Consider the following 17,195-nt stretch of genomic DNA (forward strand, 5'->3'; position numbering starts at 1 on the left):
AAGAGAAAGTTCACTGCGGGAAAATACACTCCCAGTAAAAGGTAAAGTTAATGACTTACGTCTTGAAGACTCTTTTGGATGTTCACCCAAAGACAATGTAAATATTTGTTTCGCCTGTTCATATACTTGTGGTCGCAGAAATAGTCAAGAAAGAGACTCCTAGCAAGGCCAAGCACGCCGAGCAAAGCAGAGCAAAGCCGCGCGCGGCTTTGGCGGCGCGCCGCTAAGACGCCGTTCTTATGGGCGTCAGCCCGGCTCCACCCCCGACGTCCTGACCTCAGAGTCAGCTGGAAGAAATCACCTCCGGAGAAGCAGATAGCGATGCGGCAACTTAGGGCTCCGGGACGCCGGTCTTATGGGCGTCAGCCCGGCTCCACCCCCGACGTCCTGACCTCAGAGTCAGCTGGAAGAAATCACCTCCGGAGAAGCAGATAGCGATGCGGCAACTTAGGGCTCCGGGACGCCGGTCTTATGGGCGTCAGCCCGGCTCCACCCCCGACGTCCTGACCTCAGAGTCAGCTGGAAGAAATCACCTCCGGAGAAGCAGATAGCGATGCGGCAACTTAGGGCTCCGGGACGCCGGTCTTATGGGCGTCAGCCCGGCTCCACCCCCGACGTCCTGACCTCAGAGTCAGCTGGAAGAAATCACCTCCGGAGAAGCAGATAGCGATGTTTCCCCAGAACCCCCATAGAAACTCCAGGAGGAGTCGCTGGTGACTCAAACCAAGAGCAGGGGGAGAGTCATCTGACTCAGGAAATATCTTTAACTCCTGGGGCACCAGAAACACCTGAGCCACCATCTGACAGCAGAATTGGGATCTACAGTTCTGTAGACCCCAAAGTAAAGTTGGACTTTTCAGCGATAACATTACAAGAATCAAAGAGGGAGGCAACCTCCTCTTCGGTTATTCCAGTAATGGAACACCGAAAAGAGGATGGTGCTCCCACTTGCCAACCTACTGCCAGACAGGCCTCAACAGAGGGAGGAATTGGAGGTATCCAGGTGGGAGGTACAGTTGATACATCTGATTTGACTGTTATCACCCCTAGAGGTTTTTCTCTTGAGGAAATTGGGACAATGTTAGTGACATTACAGAAATCTGTTAATAATATTGCTAATACTATGCAAGAAGTGTTAAATAAGAACATGGCATTTCAAATTAAGATAGATAAGGTAGAGGAAAAGGTGAAAGAGATGGATAAGATCCAATTAAATTTAATTAAGTCTGAGAAAATATATAGTACCAAGTTGGAAGTAATGGAAAATCAACTCAGACAAAATAATCTAAGGATACTCAATTTCCCCAGAACTCACTTAATATCTGCACAAGATCTGTTTAAAAGCTATTTAGTGAATGTTCTGGGTTATAATAATGAAACTATACCCGTAATAGATAAGATTTATTATCTACCACAGAATCAGGAATTGGAAAAACAAACCCAGAAACAAGATGCTCAGGGAAATGATAATGTAAATTTATCAGATTTGCTAGAGAAATCTTTTGAAATGAATATAAATCTAAGAGCCACTCTCATTGTTCAACTTTCCTTTCTTTCTGAAAAAGAATCTCTAATGAGATTTTACTTTAGAAAACAAAATGATAAGTTTTACGGTCAGAATATAAGAATTTTTCCTGATATTTCAAGAGAAACGCAGCTCAGGAGAAGGGAATTCTTATCAATGAGAGTGGATTCCCAACAAAAAGGGGTTAAATTTTTGTTAAGATTTCCATGCCGCTGCATTGTCACATATCAAGAAAAAAAATGTGTGTTCAACCAACCGATTCAACTGAAATCTTATTTGGATTCCTTAACCTAATAAACCTCTGTTGTACTGGAAGTTAAATATAATGGGAGATTATATAGGACAATAATTTCTTCTTTTTTTATTTCCTGTTTTACTGCTCTACTAGTGTTTAAAGGCTTATTCATATCCTTGTTAATCTTTGTTTTATTCCTTGATATATGAGGAATTTACAATATAGAGTTGAAATGTTTTTTCTTTATTATATTGTTTCTTTTCCTTGAATTGTTGTAATTATATACGAAGTATTCAATAAATAAATAATTATAAAAAAGAAAGCAAATGTAGAAAAGGCATCGTGCTACCTTGTGTCACAATCGGACATCACTTCTAGGCAACATCATCATCTATGTCTATCGTTTTCCCAGCAAGAGAGAGGCTAAGTGGCAGTGTCTGAATATCTGGCCATGCTCAGTGGCTGCCACCAGCCAGCTAAGTAGTGGATGGGATGGGGGCATAACTGGGAAAAGCATATTATTCGGCTAACTTAGTCAAATAATTAACGATATTTAGACTTATCTTGCTAAGACAGACCTGCTATTGAGCAAGTATAAAGTTAGCCAGATAAAATGGTCCAGCTAACTAAAAAGTTATCCAGGTATATTTAATAATTATCCCAGCTAAATTGGCCAAATACGTTAGTGAGCTAACTTTCCTAGTTGGCTAGCATTTGAATATCTACCTCACAGCGTATTACAAAATGCTAGGTTCTGTATAGATATAGCATATAAGAAATAACTAACTAGTCTACTTTAGTAAATAACAGCAATATTTACAGCACACAACAGCTGGTTTTGGTGTATAACTAGTGCAGCACAGGACCATAGTAAAGTAGTATGTTAAGGTCTATCCTAAAGGGAGCTAAAGCATAAATAGTGCAAAGTACAGTGATACTTACAAAGTATGTCATATATTACAGGTACAAAAAGGAAAAATAAGAGGAAAATTATATATATTGTATAAGAAAAAATGTCAAAGAATTAATAATGTTCTATGTAGTTTTATTCTATATTAAAATTGTTATATTAAACTGCTTTTACATTTTATATTTTGTCTTCCTGAATCAACTTCTCTTATTTATTGAATTGGTATCCATTTTAATTTATTCATTTTTTTGACAATTTTATAACATTTTCTCTTATTTTTCTTGTCTGTACATATACGACTACCTTTGCTGTTACTTACACTGTAGTCACTTGCCTCTTCGTTTTCCATCTATTACAGAAGAAGAAGAAGACTATATATGCAGTACAGTATGGGAGGTCAGGCCAGTATGGGACTATACCAGACAGCCTTGGCAGGCTTCATGTTATGAGCGTGAGCCAACTAATGCTTCAAAGAGCAAGGCTTTCACTAGTTTCCTGAAGGATAGGAGCTCAATTTATTTACATCCTGCACTCTCCGAATAGTTCGGGCAGGTTACAATTTAATACAAGGAGGTAGAGACTTCTAAAGGGCATGGGCAGATCCAGTAAAAGTTCTCTTCCAGGTACAGGCAAGGCGCATTGCTTTGAGGGCCAGCACAACTCTGTGCGCTTGCAATAGGCGGGAAGGTGTGTAGGGAGAGATGGCTGCTGAGGTAGATTGATGCACAATCTTTGAAGGTTCTGTAAGTCATGCCTGGGATTTTAAATCTGGCAAGGTAGAGAATAGGGAGCCAGTGCAGGATTTTTAAGGATTGTAGAAATTCTATTAAATTTCTTTGCATTCAGTATCGTTGGAGCTGCCGCACTCTATATGAATTGCATCTGAAGATTTAGTTTGTTAGGGATCCCGAGATGAAGCGAATAGCAATATTCTCAGTGAGCGCTCACACAACCCTGGATAGCAGTAGAAAAAGGCAGAGTTTTCCCAGAAAAGAATGGAGGTGGCCCAGAAGGCTGCTTTAGCTACTGCTTGGAATTGGGCGGCAAGCTGAGATCTATGCTCAGGATCTGGGAGAGCAGGAGGAGAGTCAGCCCTTCAAGAGTCACTTTTGGGCATGGGTGGCTGGGATCTTATTTCAGAGACACCATACAAGCCTGTGCTAAGGTCTTAGTTTTCCTTCCTTGGAGTCTCTCACATTCTGAACGCAAGCTCCCCTGCCTTTTCCTCCCACAGTTGCTGCTATACTCACACTCACCGCTTCTGAGTTGTCTATGAAGGAATCATTCTCATCATATCCATATCCCATATCAATCAGATCCTGCACACGATCTTTCCTGCGCTTCTTTGAGGCCTGACTGGAAAACTATGAGACGCACAGGAAAACAAACAAAAAAAAAAGAAAGCTGACAATTCAAGCAGGCAAAGATTATAAATTTCTACAGGCATTGTAGAACATGAATGGTTTAGCTGCTCTTGATACAGCCATTTTAGCAAATCACAAAGTCAGTGAAACTGAAAATTCTTCTAGCAGGAATGCAGCACTAAAAACGGAGCAAGTCAATTAAGAAAGTGATTTTCTCTGTGGTCTTGGTGCTTGCTTCCAAGTGCTTTGCAACCACTGTCCTCTTAACTTTCAGCAGATCAAACAGGGCAGATTTCCTTAAACGCAGCTCTCCGGACCTTCACCAGTTCTGGTTTAACGTACGTCAATATAGTTTATAGAAATCCTGAAAATCAGCTGACTGAAGGTCCCAAGCACCGAGTTTGGTAACCCCTGCAGCAGGATCTGCAAAAGTTTTGAAGCAATGCCTGGGAAGAAGCCTCTCTGTAGGAGTGGAAGAAACACGGAACCATGGAGAAAGGAAAATTGGTTCTTACCTGCTAATTTTCATTCCTATAAATACCACAGTGTTTCTATGTTTATGTTTCAAACAAGTGGTTTTGCATCCCTACCAGCAGATGAAGGCAGAGAACAAAAACTTTGAGGCACTGCTATATAACAGAGTGTGCCATCTGCAGTCCTTCAGTATTGACCTGTACCCAAGCCAAAGATTAGAACATAAAACCCTCTCCAGGGCGAACAGGTAAAGCAGGGTTAGAACCCCCTGCACTGGAGCCTCTGTTACCTCCAGAAACCACAACGCCCCCCCCCAAAAAAACCAACCAACCAAACATATGTTCAAATTGCAAAAAAATTCTTTGAGATATGTGATATTGACTATCAGGAAAATGCAGTCTTTCGGCAGCAACAGGGAGGATCTCTGGACTGATCTGTGGTATTACAGGAACGAAAATTAGCTGGTAAGAACGTTTTCCTTTCCTGTTCAAAACCAGATCATTCCAGACAACTGAGATATACCCAAGCACTCCTAAACTGGGCGGGAACTCAAACGACCCGCACGAAACACACTCCCAAAGGGCGCATCTTCCTGCGCCCTCACATCAAAACGGTAATGTCTGGTGAAAATATGAAGTAAGGTCCACACCGCCACTCTAGAAATCTCCTGAGGAGATAGCAACTGACACTCCGCCCAAGAGGTGCCTGCACTCTTGTAGAATGTGCTTTCAGCTCCACTGGAATCTTGCGCCCTTTCAAAATATAAAGCAGAGCAAATGGCCTCCTTCAGCCAATGAGACATCATGGCCTTTGAGGCCTCGTCTCCTTTCCTCGAGCCACTGAACACACAAAAAGGTGATCTGACCACTGAAAGGAATTAGTGATCTCCACACATCACAACAGAGTCCACCTAACATCCAAAAGGTGAAACTCTCTCTCCTGTGGAGAAGTCCTAGACCACTCCAGAAACACTGGAAGATCCACTGTTTGTCATGAAAAAGAGGATATCGCCTTTGGCAAAAAAAAGAGAGAGGACCGTTCATAATGTGACTCCGTCATTAGAAATTCGTAGGAAAGGGTCCCTGTATGATAGCGCTTGTAATTCCGAAATCCATCTAGCAAAACATATGGCCACCAGAAACACTGTCTTCAATGTCAGATCCTTCAACGTTGCCCTTCTCAAAAGGCTCAAAAGGTGCAGCAAAGAGCACTTGCAGAACTAAACTGAGGTTCCAATCCGGACACAACTTCCGCACCGGAGGCTGCAAATGCTTAACCCCCTTCAGAAATCAAACCACATCAGGATGGGAGGCCAAAGATCTCTCCCACAACTTATCCCTAAGGGAACCCAAAGTGGATACTTGAATGTGGAGGGAGCTATACGTCAGACCCTTAGACAATCCCTCCTGCAAAAAAGCTTCCACAGACAGAGGATCGAAACTCTGATGTAGGCACTACGACTCAAAGACTCTCCACACTCTGACATGTGCCAGAGACGTAGCGGGTTTCAGAACCTGGTGCATAGTAGAAATGACCTGTTCCGAATAGCCTTTCAGGCGTAACCACCGCCTTTCAAAAGCCAAGTCTCGAGACAAAAGTGGCAGATGGGCCAACCTGAGGGGCCACTCTGGCGCCACCAGCACCACTGACCCCTGCTGCGACTCTGTGCACCATAGAACTCACCCAACGAGTGGCCACAGAGGAAACACATACAGAAGTATCCCCATCGGCCAAGGGCACACCAGAGCATCCAGTCCCACTGCGCTATTTCTAGACTGTGACTGAAAACCCTTGCCGTCTTGGTGTTGGCCCTCATCGCCAACAGATCCAACTGGGGGACGCCCCATCTGGCACAAATGTGATTCCACGCATCCGGGAACAATTCCCATTACCTCAGATCCAATTGCTGCCTGCTGAGGAAGTCTGCCTGCACACTGTCCGCACCCGCAACATGCAAAGCTGTTATTCCCTCTAGATGGAGTTCCACCTAAACAAACAATTGTCGAGCTTCCAGAGCCACCGCTTGACTCTTCGTTCCACCTTGCCATTTGATGTATGCCACCATCATCGCATTGTCTGAGAGACCCAGGGAAGGAAGGCCTCCAGTGCCCAGACCACCCTTATTTCCAGGCAATTGATGGACTGGGACCTCTCTGTTGATCAAAGTCCTTGGGCAGACTGCCCCAGGTACACCGCTCCCCATCCTTAGAGACTGGCATCTGTGGTCACCACCACCCAATCCGGGGTCTCCAGATTGTGACATGACAGCCACCACAATAGACTGGACCTGGACTCTTGCGGAAGAGGCAAAAAAAGATGATACTCCACTGACAAGAGACTCCACCTGGACAAAAGCATGTTCTGCAATGGTCTCATGTGTGAAGGCCATGGAACCAAATCCAACTTGGAAGCCATGGACCCCATAAACTATAAATAATCCCAGATCACTGGGACAGATTGTCGAAGCAGAAGCATCACCTGTGCCTGTAACTTCGCCACCATGTCCAGGGTCAGAAACACTCTGCTCTTCTGAGTATCGAAAAGCATCCCCAATTATTCCAATGACTGGGAAGGCACCAGGTGACTCTTCGCCAGATTTATCACCCAACCCAGTGACCGCAAGGTGCACATGACTCAATGGAGAGACCTCAAGCACTCCTCCTCCATCTTCGCATGAATGAGCCAATCGTCCAAATACGGATGAACCAACACCCCCTCTCATCAAAGGGCTGCTGCCACTACCACCATCACCTTCGTGAAGGTTCGTGGCACCGTGTCCAAACCAAATGGAAGAGCTTGAAAATAGAAGTGTTGGTCCAACACCATGAACCGAAGAAACTTCTGATGGTCCTGTTGAATGGGAATATGCAGGTATGCTTCCGTTAAGTCCAATGACGCCAAGAACTCTCCTCTGCATACCACCGCAATCACCATTCGTAACGTCTCCATTCGAAAACATGGAACCCTCAGGGACCTGTTTACTTTCCTTCTTTCTTGGGAACCACAAAATAAATGGAGTACCTTCCTCATCCCTGCTCCTCCCAGGGGACAGGAACTATTGTGTTTAAGCATTAACAGCCTTTGCAGAGTTCCCCTCCCCCCGCCTCTCACTTGTTTCAAGAAACAAATGTGGGACTTCTAGTGCGTAGCCATCTCTCACGACCTATAGAACCCAGCGGTCTGAGGTAATCTTGGCCTACTCCTTGTAAAAGCTGGACAATCTGCCCCCTACTGCTTCTACGGAGGAATGGGCATTGCTGGCTTCATTGCGATTACTTTCTACCACCAGCCCCTTGGCTGGCAACATCCCTGAGAGATCTGCAGGAGCCTTGAAAGGACTACTGTTGGCCCACTGACTGCTTCGCTCCCACACCAGAAGAAGACTTGCCTGACCAAAACCTACGCGACTTCCAAAAACGGGAGCGAGCCGGAAAAACCTTCTTGCTGGTTTTTCTATCCTCCGGTAACCTGCTCCCTTTGGACTCTCCGAAAGTCTTCATCAGTTGATCCAAATCCTCCCCAAAAAGAAGCTTCCCTTTAAAGGGAAGATTACACAGCTGGACTTTGGATCACATATCCGCCGACTAATTTCGCAACCACAAAAGCCTGCACTCCGCTACCACCGAGACCATGCTCCTGGCCGAAGTGCACACCAAGTTATAGAGCTCATTTGCAACATAAGCCACTCCAGCATCCAGATGCACCGATTGGAGTGAGCCGATATCCCCTGAAGAGCTTTGCTCCTGTGTCATCTGCACCCAGCACAAACAGGCCCTCTGCATCATGCTGGCACAAATCACGGCCCAGAGACTCAAAGCAGAAACTTCAAACATTTGCTTCAACTGAATCTCCAATTTGTGGTCCTGAACGTCCTTCAGAGTGGCAGCCCCTGCCACCTGGATGGTCGTCTTCTTGGTAACCGCTGACACTGCCGCATCCACCTTAGGCACCCGCAGGAGTGCCAAGGTCTCCTCCTTCAGGGGGTACAGCTTAGCCATGATCCTGCTGACCTTTAGCCTGGCTTCCAGAAAGCCCCATTTCCGGTTCACCAGTTTCCAAATCTTCTTAGGCAAGGGGAAGGCACAACTGGACTGGATTCACGCTCTCGTTATCTGACTCCTCCTGAGTCACTTTGACCCCCAGCTCCTTTAACACCTGAGGAATATGGGGACGCAATTCTTCCTTTTTAAATAAGCGAACCACCTCCTTCCAACACTGGAAACTCATCCGGATCATCCTTACTCCCATCTGGAGCCGCATCCACATCTGGATCTACCCCATGCAAATCCACAGGGTTCTCCGGCAGATTATCGGAATCTTCCACATCTCTGGGATCATTCAAAGTTGCACGAGCAGGCCCAGAAGTCGCAGCAGATCCCCAAAAGGGGATCTGCTGCGACTTCTGGGCCTGCTACTCCCTGCTACTCCCTGCTACTCCCTCATTCTTCTAAGGTGGCCCCAAAAGGGGCCACCTTAGAAGAATGAGGGAGTAGTCTCTCCTTCGGACGCTTAATCCCCATCCTCTTCCTAGAAAGGAAGGCCTAATGGAGGAGCAGAATAAACTGTGGTGAGAGGGGTAGGGGCAATCCCTGAACCCCCTGGCTGCCGTGGGTTCCTGCCTGCACACCCCCATAGGCAAGATTTCACACAGAAGCTCCTCGCGCCCCCTGCGCCAAACGAGGAGCCTTCGTATCCCACTTTGCAGCTTGAGCACAGGGACCTAGCACTGAGCTGCGTGGACCACAGTCCGCAGGCCGCTACATGCAGCTTTGTTGCCATAAACCATATGGTTCGCTGAGAACAGCTACAGGCTGCCCATACAGATGAGCGCCCGTGCCAAAAAAAGTCAGCCCTGATCGACGCACGAGAGAAAGAATGATAATGCAGCCACAGCAAAAAAAACACAGCTCCGCTGCACCGCCGGACTGAGCGGCACTGAAGTGAAAACTAAAGCTTCACTAGCAGCAACCACACTGCCACAAACACCGCCCCAACTGAGACCTCCCTCGAACCCCCAAGCTTCATCTCCAGCCAGCACCGACAGCTCCCACTGTCCCTGTGCACTCACTGATGTGCCCAGACTGCTCCCAAAAACAGAAAGCAACCCTTTTTCTTATTCTTTTTTTGCACAAACTTTAAATGGCACAACAACAAACAGGTTACTTCCCTGAAAGATTGGTGAGCTCTCTGGAGAGGACTTTAGAGATCCTGAGGTAACCAGTCCCCTGGCTATCAGGACCTCCAGCCAGACTAGGACAAAACACCAATCAGGGGTTTCCAATCTCCCCCGTCGCCATACTTCATCAAGGAATGGTCCACAAAGGAGCCTAACACCTCAGGGAGCCTCCACCAGCTTTTCTCCTAATGTTTTGTAAATCTAATTTTTTTTTTTCGTCAGACTGCAGGTTTGCACCTCTACCATCTGCTGGAGACAGAGAAATACTGAGGGACGGTAGGTGGTACTCTTGGTTATGTAGCAGTGCCTCAAAGTTTTTGCTCTCTGCCTCCATCTGCTGGTAGGGACTGTTCTGGGTAAGAACTGGAAAACCTAATTCTAATGTAAAAAAAAAAAAAAAAAGTCTTTCCTCATTCGAAGTGGGTACAGCAACAGTGCTTTGCACTACACACCCTGAAAAGGAGGTGGCGTGGTCAGTTTCCATGACAGCAGGCATTAATTAAATGACTGCTTAGAAGCAAACCTTGCAGAAAGCCATCAGGGCTTTCTATTTTTGGCCAAGCATCTTATTTATCCATAGTCTGATTTTTAAGAAAAGAACCAACAAGCCTAAAAAAAAAATAAAAAAATTACATTCTGATACACAACAGAAGTTGGTGAGTTTTGAAAAAAAAAAACCAAAAGGTTTTTTTTGGCTCCCTTGATCTGGGTGCTTGGTGAAGATGGATGTGCTCAAACTCCCTGGAGGAAGTAAATGCAGCTGCCACAAGTGCAGCAAAGCCCGCTGGCAGAAGAGCAGTGATGTGGTGGCAATCGTGGAGACCTTGGGCCGCCCAGGCATGCCATCTGGGGAGAGGGGTTATAAAGTGGGGATTAAAAGAACTTGTTTTTCATAACCTTGGTTATCAATGCATGACCACTCAGTATAAAAAGTAGTTCATCTTGAAAAACATGATCACTCTGCCCTTCAGTCTAATAAATCACATTTTCCATCAGAAGGCTAAGGGTTTATTCAGATGTGGACAAATTATAGGTATCCTATTTCAGAGCAGTATACCTCTGACTAGTACTAAACCAACTGGAATATATGCAGAGTACTGGACGCGTTGAATAGCCACTTAAAAGTATTAATGCACAAGACACAGGGCTGTGCATGTAATGCGGCTGAAAATTGTGGATTTATAGGATAATTTCCATGGGAATAACTGTGCTTTACCTGTGGAAGGGGGATTTGGGAAGACTGCCCCCCCTGTGTGCAGGTTAAACGTAAGTGCAGAATGAGGCAGCCTTCCCAGAGAGGTGGTCTGCATGCAGAAAAACTGCCTGCCTGGGAGAGTTTTTCCTGGGATAATTTTCAAAGGGGATGCGCATGCCTACTTCCACTTTGAAAATCAGTGCAAAGCACACAGCTAAAAAGCACCTGCAAACTTTGCACCAATGCAGACAGTTTTAATTACCCCCCCTTAATGTTTTGATATCAGGGATGCATAAAAAATGCTTTTAAAAATATATCAATAATTCTAAGTTTGGGGTGAGGGTTATCTGAGCAATGCATATTAAAAGTATTTGTAGCTGTCCAGTGTGCCCAGTTTTTTTTATTTTTTTTTCTCATTAATATGTTGGCATTTGGAAGTCTTCCAGCTCCGGTCTCCATAAGCTGCTGATAAAAGTATATACATTGGTTCCCTTTAAAATAAAAAAATCCCCAGGTAACCAATCCAAGTGACAAAAAGGTTAAAATCATGTTCCCCAAATTCAGAATATTTTTAGCAGTCAGATCATGCATATTTGGTTTGGGCACTTACATATTTCTCTTCAAACTTCTTTGCGATAGCTTCCACCTCCTGTCTCTCAATTAAATCATCATGAAACAGATTTAATGGCTCCTTTTTCTGCAGAAACAGAGACCGTTACACAGTTGGGCACTGCAACAGGCACAATAATAAACTCAAGACAAAAAGGAAATATACTTAAGAGGCTACCGACCCAGAATCAGAAAGGATGCTATTCAAACACATCAGAAGAGCACTGCACCCACTCCATGAATTCCCCATTTTAGACATGTGGGGCAGGGACTGCACTCAAATGCAACAGATCCCAAAAAGGGTGCTACATGTACGCACGATGCGTCCCATGAATTCTAGACCGAAGGGCATACTCACCTTGTCTCCTACTGATGCAACATTTATTTTTCCTCGAGGATTTTTAACAAGTTCAGGGTAAAAGAACTCAGGGCAGCGCTTGTGATCTGGTTCAAAGAGGGTGAGAGTGAGGCGGACAGCAGCTGCTGCCGGTGATTCAAAGTCCCGCTGCTCGCTACTACCACCATCATCCTTGCGAGACTTTTTCAGGACAGCTGGGTTCAGGGGAGAGACCGGAAGGGAGATCAGCTGGACCCTGCGGTGCTCAGCCATGGCCACCAGCGATTCTAGGCAATGCTCAGCCCAGGCCTTCCAAGGCAGCAAGAAAGAGCTTCATGCATGCTGGACTGTGACCCAAACTAGGCTGTGGAATGGGGGTTAATGTGCAGAAATAGGTAGTTATGAGCTAATGTGTGTCTAAATATACTTTTGTAAACAGGACAAAATATTCTAATGTGTGTTTGTGTAAATCTATGCATATAGCTAGACAAAATACTTGTGTAACCTGTGTATGAAAATCTGTTCTTCCTGGTACAGAAAATGCTAAAAACAAGTCAGGGTGTGAAAGCAGTTATGCCACAAGGAACAAGCTGGCCATATCTAATAGAGATAGGTTATCACACTGCACCAGAAGAGAGTAAGACTTGTTCCACTGACGCACTGCATGCATCTCTCAGAATACAATTATGTCAACAAGTTCCACCTCACAGAGCCTAGAAAATGAGACAGTTCGGAGTTGCTGAGATTGCCCCTCACATGCAGGGCAGCAACATTGGTTAGCAAGTAAGGTGCTATGCTGGACCGACCAGAAAATTAAGGATCCACTACTGAAAGACATAAGTTATAGCTTCCTCTAGAGTTCATGATGGTGATAACTTGAGCTCAAATCCCATGAGGCATTGCAGTCTCTGGCATTCCCGCAGATTCCTCCTCACTAACAGCACGTGCACTGATGGCAATATAATCACAAGTTAATGTGCCAGACACTTCCTTCCACAGGATTCTCAACTGAACAAGTGGCACCAAATCTTCCATGAGAACTAGAAAAAGAAACAGGAAAGAAGGAGTGAATGTGTACAGTTAGGATTACAGATCATTACATTAGGCAGAGACTTGCTTTTACTACTTCCTAAACTTACTCTATGGCACAGATACTTAATATTACATCAGTGTAACATTGCAGGTGAAGTACCATTCAGAAAGGTGGAGCCTAAATACTCAAGAGACAAACCTTCTTACTCATCCAACCCTAACCTACAGCAATCTTTGATACAGTAATTAGAAACAAAAAATCTGTATACAGCACAGTTGGTAGAAGAAGACCTCCCCCGTTTTAGCTCACAAACAAAAATGGCTCCTCTTGGAGATGTAAACTTAAAAAAAAAAAAAAAGTCAGAAAAGGCCCAATAGTCCATCCAGTGTGCCCAGCAAGCTTCCCAAGGTAGTATCTACCACATCGTGCAGGTAAGTTGATGCTGCTGCTATTGACAGCTTTAAATCTGTCCCCATCCATACCTCCATGGACAGTTAACATAAGCATCTTCTTTGGGAACCCTGCCTGTCCTAAATTACTTAACCTCCAGTTGTAATTCTTGGGCAGTTCACTGGTGCTGCAGAATTCCATTTTTCACATATATCTAAAATGGACTGCAAGGTAGCAGCCCTTTCAGACACTGGGTTCAGCCACCATCCCATCTACTGAGCATCTAATCAGGATTTCAAGGAATGTTTTTATCCAGAATGGTAGTCATTTGAAAAGCATCCTTGCATCAAAAAGCGCATGCTTGGAATTCTAAATGAAACGGCATCAAAGCTGTGTTTGTGATGTAGAGTACTCAGAACTAATTTGGGGATGTCCACAGTAATTTCCATGCCACTAAAGCAACTGTCTACAAAAGGTTCCCCCAATCACTCTTTCAGTTACAAACATAAAAGAAATAGGGTGGGGGGGCACTTGTCAGATTTTGTTTTATAAATGTGACTGTATTTTTTTTTCTTTTTAACACTCGCACTACAATGTGCCTGCTGGTGGAGCATATATTTAGAATCTACTTCTAGGAGTCAAATGCGGGTATAAGCACTGGAACCCTGGCACTTTGAAGCAAGTTAAGAAAACAAACTCATAATAGAGAGGAATCGTGGTTATATGCATTAGAATCCTCCCTACAGCAGAGGGTAAATTTAGCTGCCATGGAGAGCTAGCAGAGTGCTGATTTTTTCTCTTTTTACTAGAGGAAAGGCTTTATCAAAAATAAAAAAAGTCCAATCTATGCATACAAATAATGCCCCTGGGAATCTATTCTCTCTTCAGTTAATATTCAAGTTGTATATTCTTTTCCCAGTACTCTTCCTTCTCAAAGGATTCTCCCCCAGAAGAGTACATTCTGTCCTCTCCTTCCCCAGCACCTTCTCCTTTAGCCTTCCTACTTCAAACAGCAGAGGCCCTCCTCCAGCCAAATTTGGCCATTTCAGCTACCTGAGTGGCTTCTTTTGATCGGCACCTCATGCAGGCCGCTGTATCTACCTCATCCTTCCACCAATGCCAGGACTTGGCTATTAAAAGCAGGAGAGATGTGTAACTGAGCATCCTGATCACTGTTAGTACATGCGAGTCCTAGCTTCCTCTCTGTGCATGCTTGTGTCTCTCAGAATGGCGAGGCAGTGCTGTGGGGAGTAGATTCAGGGCTCTGGCCCTGTGCCATTGCTGCCTGCAGAGTTAATGAGCATGTGGGTGCTTGCGGAAAAGCTCACAATGCTTTTGATTAATTTTTGCTGAAACTGTACTTTGTGAAAAATAATTACTGGGATAACGAGTTGAACCCAAAAAGGAGAGAGGAGCCACCAGAAAGTACAGACAGGTGAGAGAAAGGTAAGTTTTTAAGCCTGACTTAGAGGCTGATAAGGACCAGACACCTAGCAAATTATATAAACCTTTTTTTAAGCCAGGAAGGTACTCCCTGGTTTCATGTTTCCTTCCTTTTCAAATGAAGAGGATACTTAACAGTGTAAAGGATTTTAAAGCAAATAACTCTGAAAACTGCATGGCAAGACCCCCATCCCTTTCTTTGTTTTGTTATTAACTAATTTTTCAGTCAGTGAGAAAAGGTTATAAGAAAGCTCTCTCTCTTCCTGCATGACTAGTGAGATAAGACTGCATATTTTACAAACTTTTTGTATGCATTATTTTGCACAATCACAAATTTGTTAACACAGATGGAGATAAACCAGAGCAAAAGTCAAGGAAAGTGCTCACATTTTTATTTAGTTTTTTATGATTATTATTATTATTAACAAAATATATATTCAGAATTGCTCAACATGACCTTCTGAAGTCTCAAATCTTTTTCGGTGCATTTCATAACACAAATGCATCTATTATCTTCGACATGTCTATCCTAGCTGTCCATATACATACATCAAGCATGTTCTGCATTCACAATGTGAACATACCTAATTTGTCCCACAGGCACTTTCTTAGCTTATTTCAGTAAATATCTTTAAGCAGAGCTGAATATCTCACATGTATGCACATTGTCCCATTGTTCACGCCGCTGATTTTCTATCTCTGCACACAAGATATGTTCCAGGAACAAGACCTTCCAGCTGGAGCTTTGACCTGCATATGTCTTCCATATGGTATCTAAGTCAATACAATCAACTGGTTTTTTTTTGTTTTTTTAATGATAGCTGCAAGATATTGCTAGAAGAACTTTAAACGTCACAGACAGTTTCTCAAGTAAGGTGACTTAAATCCCCAAAGACAACTTTGATGCTACTCTGCTCAATGATACTAAATATGCGACTTGCTAAACCCTGCCCAGTCACCATTGCATCTGATATTTAAAGAGGGGTTGTCTCATACTAGCAGCGTTTGTTATTGGGAAGATTCATGTCATCTCAGTCTTTCTTATCAGAAGAGGATCCCCAGGCTACTGCCTGTTTCACTGGGGGCGAGAAGGGAGTTCTCGTGCTGGCTTATTGGAGAGGAGTACCAGGTGAGCACACTCTGTATTATTGGGAGGTTGCTCAGGCCATTTTAGTCTATGTTCTGGAAGTGCGGGGCGGGGTTATTTCAGGCCAGCAGTTTTGGGGGAAATCCTCAGGTTGTTTCAGTTTATGATGTTGAGGAAGTTTTAGTCCAGCAGTGTCAGTATTGCGGGGGGGTAGCACAGTGTGTTACCAGTATTATTACTGCAGGTTAGCAGTCTGTGTTATTTTGAGAGAGATCCCTCAGGGTAGCTGTACTGTTATTGGGGAATAGTGTCCTAGGCCAGTACATTGGTGAAGGGTCTAAAAGTCAGTACTGGGAGGAAGATAACGGGTTCGGCACAGGCTAACAGGTCTATTATTGGATCCGAGCTTAAAGCCAGCTCAGTCTATAATACGGGGTGAAGCAAACGTTAGCAAAGTCAGGGATACAAGTGGGGGAATTAAGGTTACAACAGTCTGTGTTATTGGGCGGAGTACCAGTGTTAGGGCCAACCCAGTCTGTATATATTTGAGCAAGGGTCTTTCCAGAATCATAACAAATCTCCCACGGTTACCTCGGCTTCCTCTAGTCGTTCCCAAACAGCAGCCACGCCTCGGCGTGCTCCTCTTCTCAGAGCCGAACCTTGGCTCCCTACCGGCTCCAGCACACAAACCCGCGCCGAAAGCGACAAGCGAACACCAAGAACTCCACCATCATGTGCCGAGGGTGCGTGCCTTTGACAGCCGGCCTCAGCATCTGAGCACGTGAGGGGAAAGAGGCGGTCAGTGATTGGGCAGCTCGGTCACATGCAAGGGGCGCCAACGTTAGATTGTTTTCTACGGCGGAGCGCGCGGGGTGGGTGTTTCCTGTTCCCGGCCTGCCCTGCGCTCTGATTAGTGGTTTTCTCGGTAAGATGGCGGCGGTGAGTCTGCGACAGGGCGACCTGGTCTGGTGAGTGCGGAGGTGGATGTGCCGGGGAGGAGCTGGTGCATAAGGACATATTAAGAAGCCCGGGTTTCGAACGGGGCTGCATAGAAGGGTACAGGGAAGCCCGGGTTTCGAGCGGGGCTGTACGGGAGGGTGTAGAGGCGCACAGGTACGGAGAGGGGCTGGTGGGACAGTGCCGAGATACCTGAGTAAGGAGGTGGGAGTCTGCATTGGACAGCTCAGTGGTATTAAAATGGGGTAGGGGTTGTGTAGGTGGTCTCATTGATACCTAGTTGCAGGGATAGTGTGGTAGGATTTTGTAATACTTTGTGATGGGTGTGTGGCTGCAGGGACTAGGGAACCCCTATTACGTGGTTGCAGGAATTAGGGAACCCTTGTTACAAGACTGCTGGGACGCTTGGGTACAAGGGGGTGTCACGTTACCAGTGTTCTAGAGGGTACTGGACCTGCTG

The 17,195-nt window shown here is 45.0% G+C and overlaps 2 protein-coding genes across 10 annotated transcripts in view; one reads left to right on the forward strand and one right to left on the reverse strand.

Annotated features, from left to right (window-relative positions):
• UBN1 (ubinuclein 1) overlaps positions 1–16,568 on the reverse strand; it is a 79,638-nt gene extending 63,070 nt beyond the window's left edge. For 2 of the 6 annotated variants that reach the window (XM_029576658.1, XM_029576654.1), the window contains exons 1-5: positions 16,370–16,568; positions 15,276–15,465; positions 11,847–12,865; positions 11,490–11,576; positions 3,921–4,034 (exon numbers count right to left, since the gene is read on the reverse strand). In XM_029576658.1, coding sequence (XP_029432518.1) covers positions 3,921–4,034; positions 11,490–11,576; positions 11,847–12,098 — 453 coding nt within the window. In that variant the 5' untranslated portion in view covers positions 12,099–12,865; positions 15,276–15,465; positions 16,370–16,568. The remainder of the gene's footprint in view (positions 1–3,920; positions 4,035–11,489; positions 11,577–11,846; positions 12,866–15,275; positions 15,466–16,369) is intronic. The other 4 variants (XM_029576656.1, XM_029576657.1, XM_029576655.1 and 1 more) reach the window with 4 other exon arrangements.
• Positions 15,727–17,195, forward strand: part of GLYR1 (glyoxylate reductase 1 homolog) — an 85,950-nt gene continuing 84,481 nt past the window's right edge. The window contains exon 1 of one of the 4 annotated variants that reach the window (XM_029576664.1): positions 15,727–15,820. Coding sequence is in view for 2 of the 4 variants with exons in the window: in XM_029576662.1 (XP_029432522.1) it covers positions 16,709–16,746 (38 nt within the window). In the remaining 2 variants the exon portion in view is untranslated. Of the gene's footprint in view, positions 15,821–16,624; positions 16,747–17,195 lie in introns of those variants that run through there. The other 3 variants (XM_029576662.1, XM_029576660.1, XM_029576663.1) reach the window with 3 other exon arrangements.

The sequence above is a fragment of the Rhinatrema bivittatum genome, chromosome 14, assembly GCF_901001135.1.
Source record: "Rhinatrema bivittatum chromosome 14, aRhiBiv1.1, whole genome shotgun sequence".
Lineage (NCBI taxonomy): Eukaryota > Metazoa > Chordata > Amphibia > Gymnophiona > Rhinatrematidae > Rhinatrema > Rhinatrema bivittatum.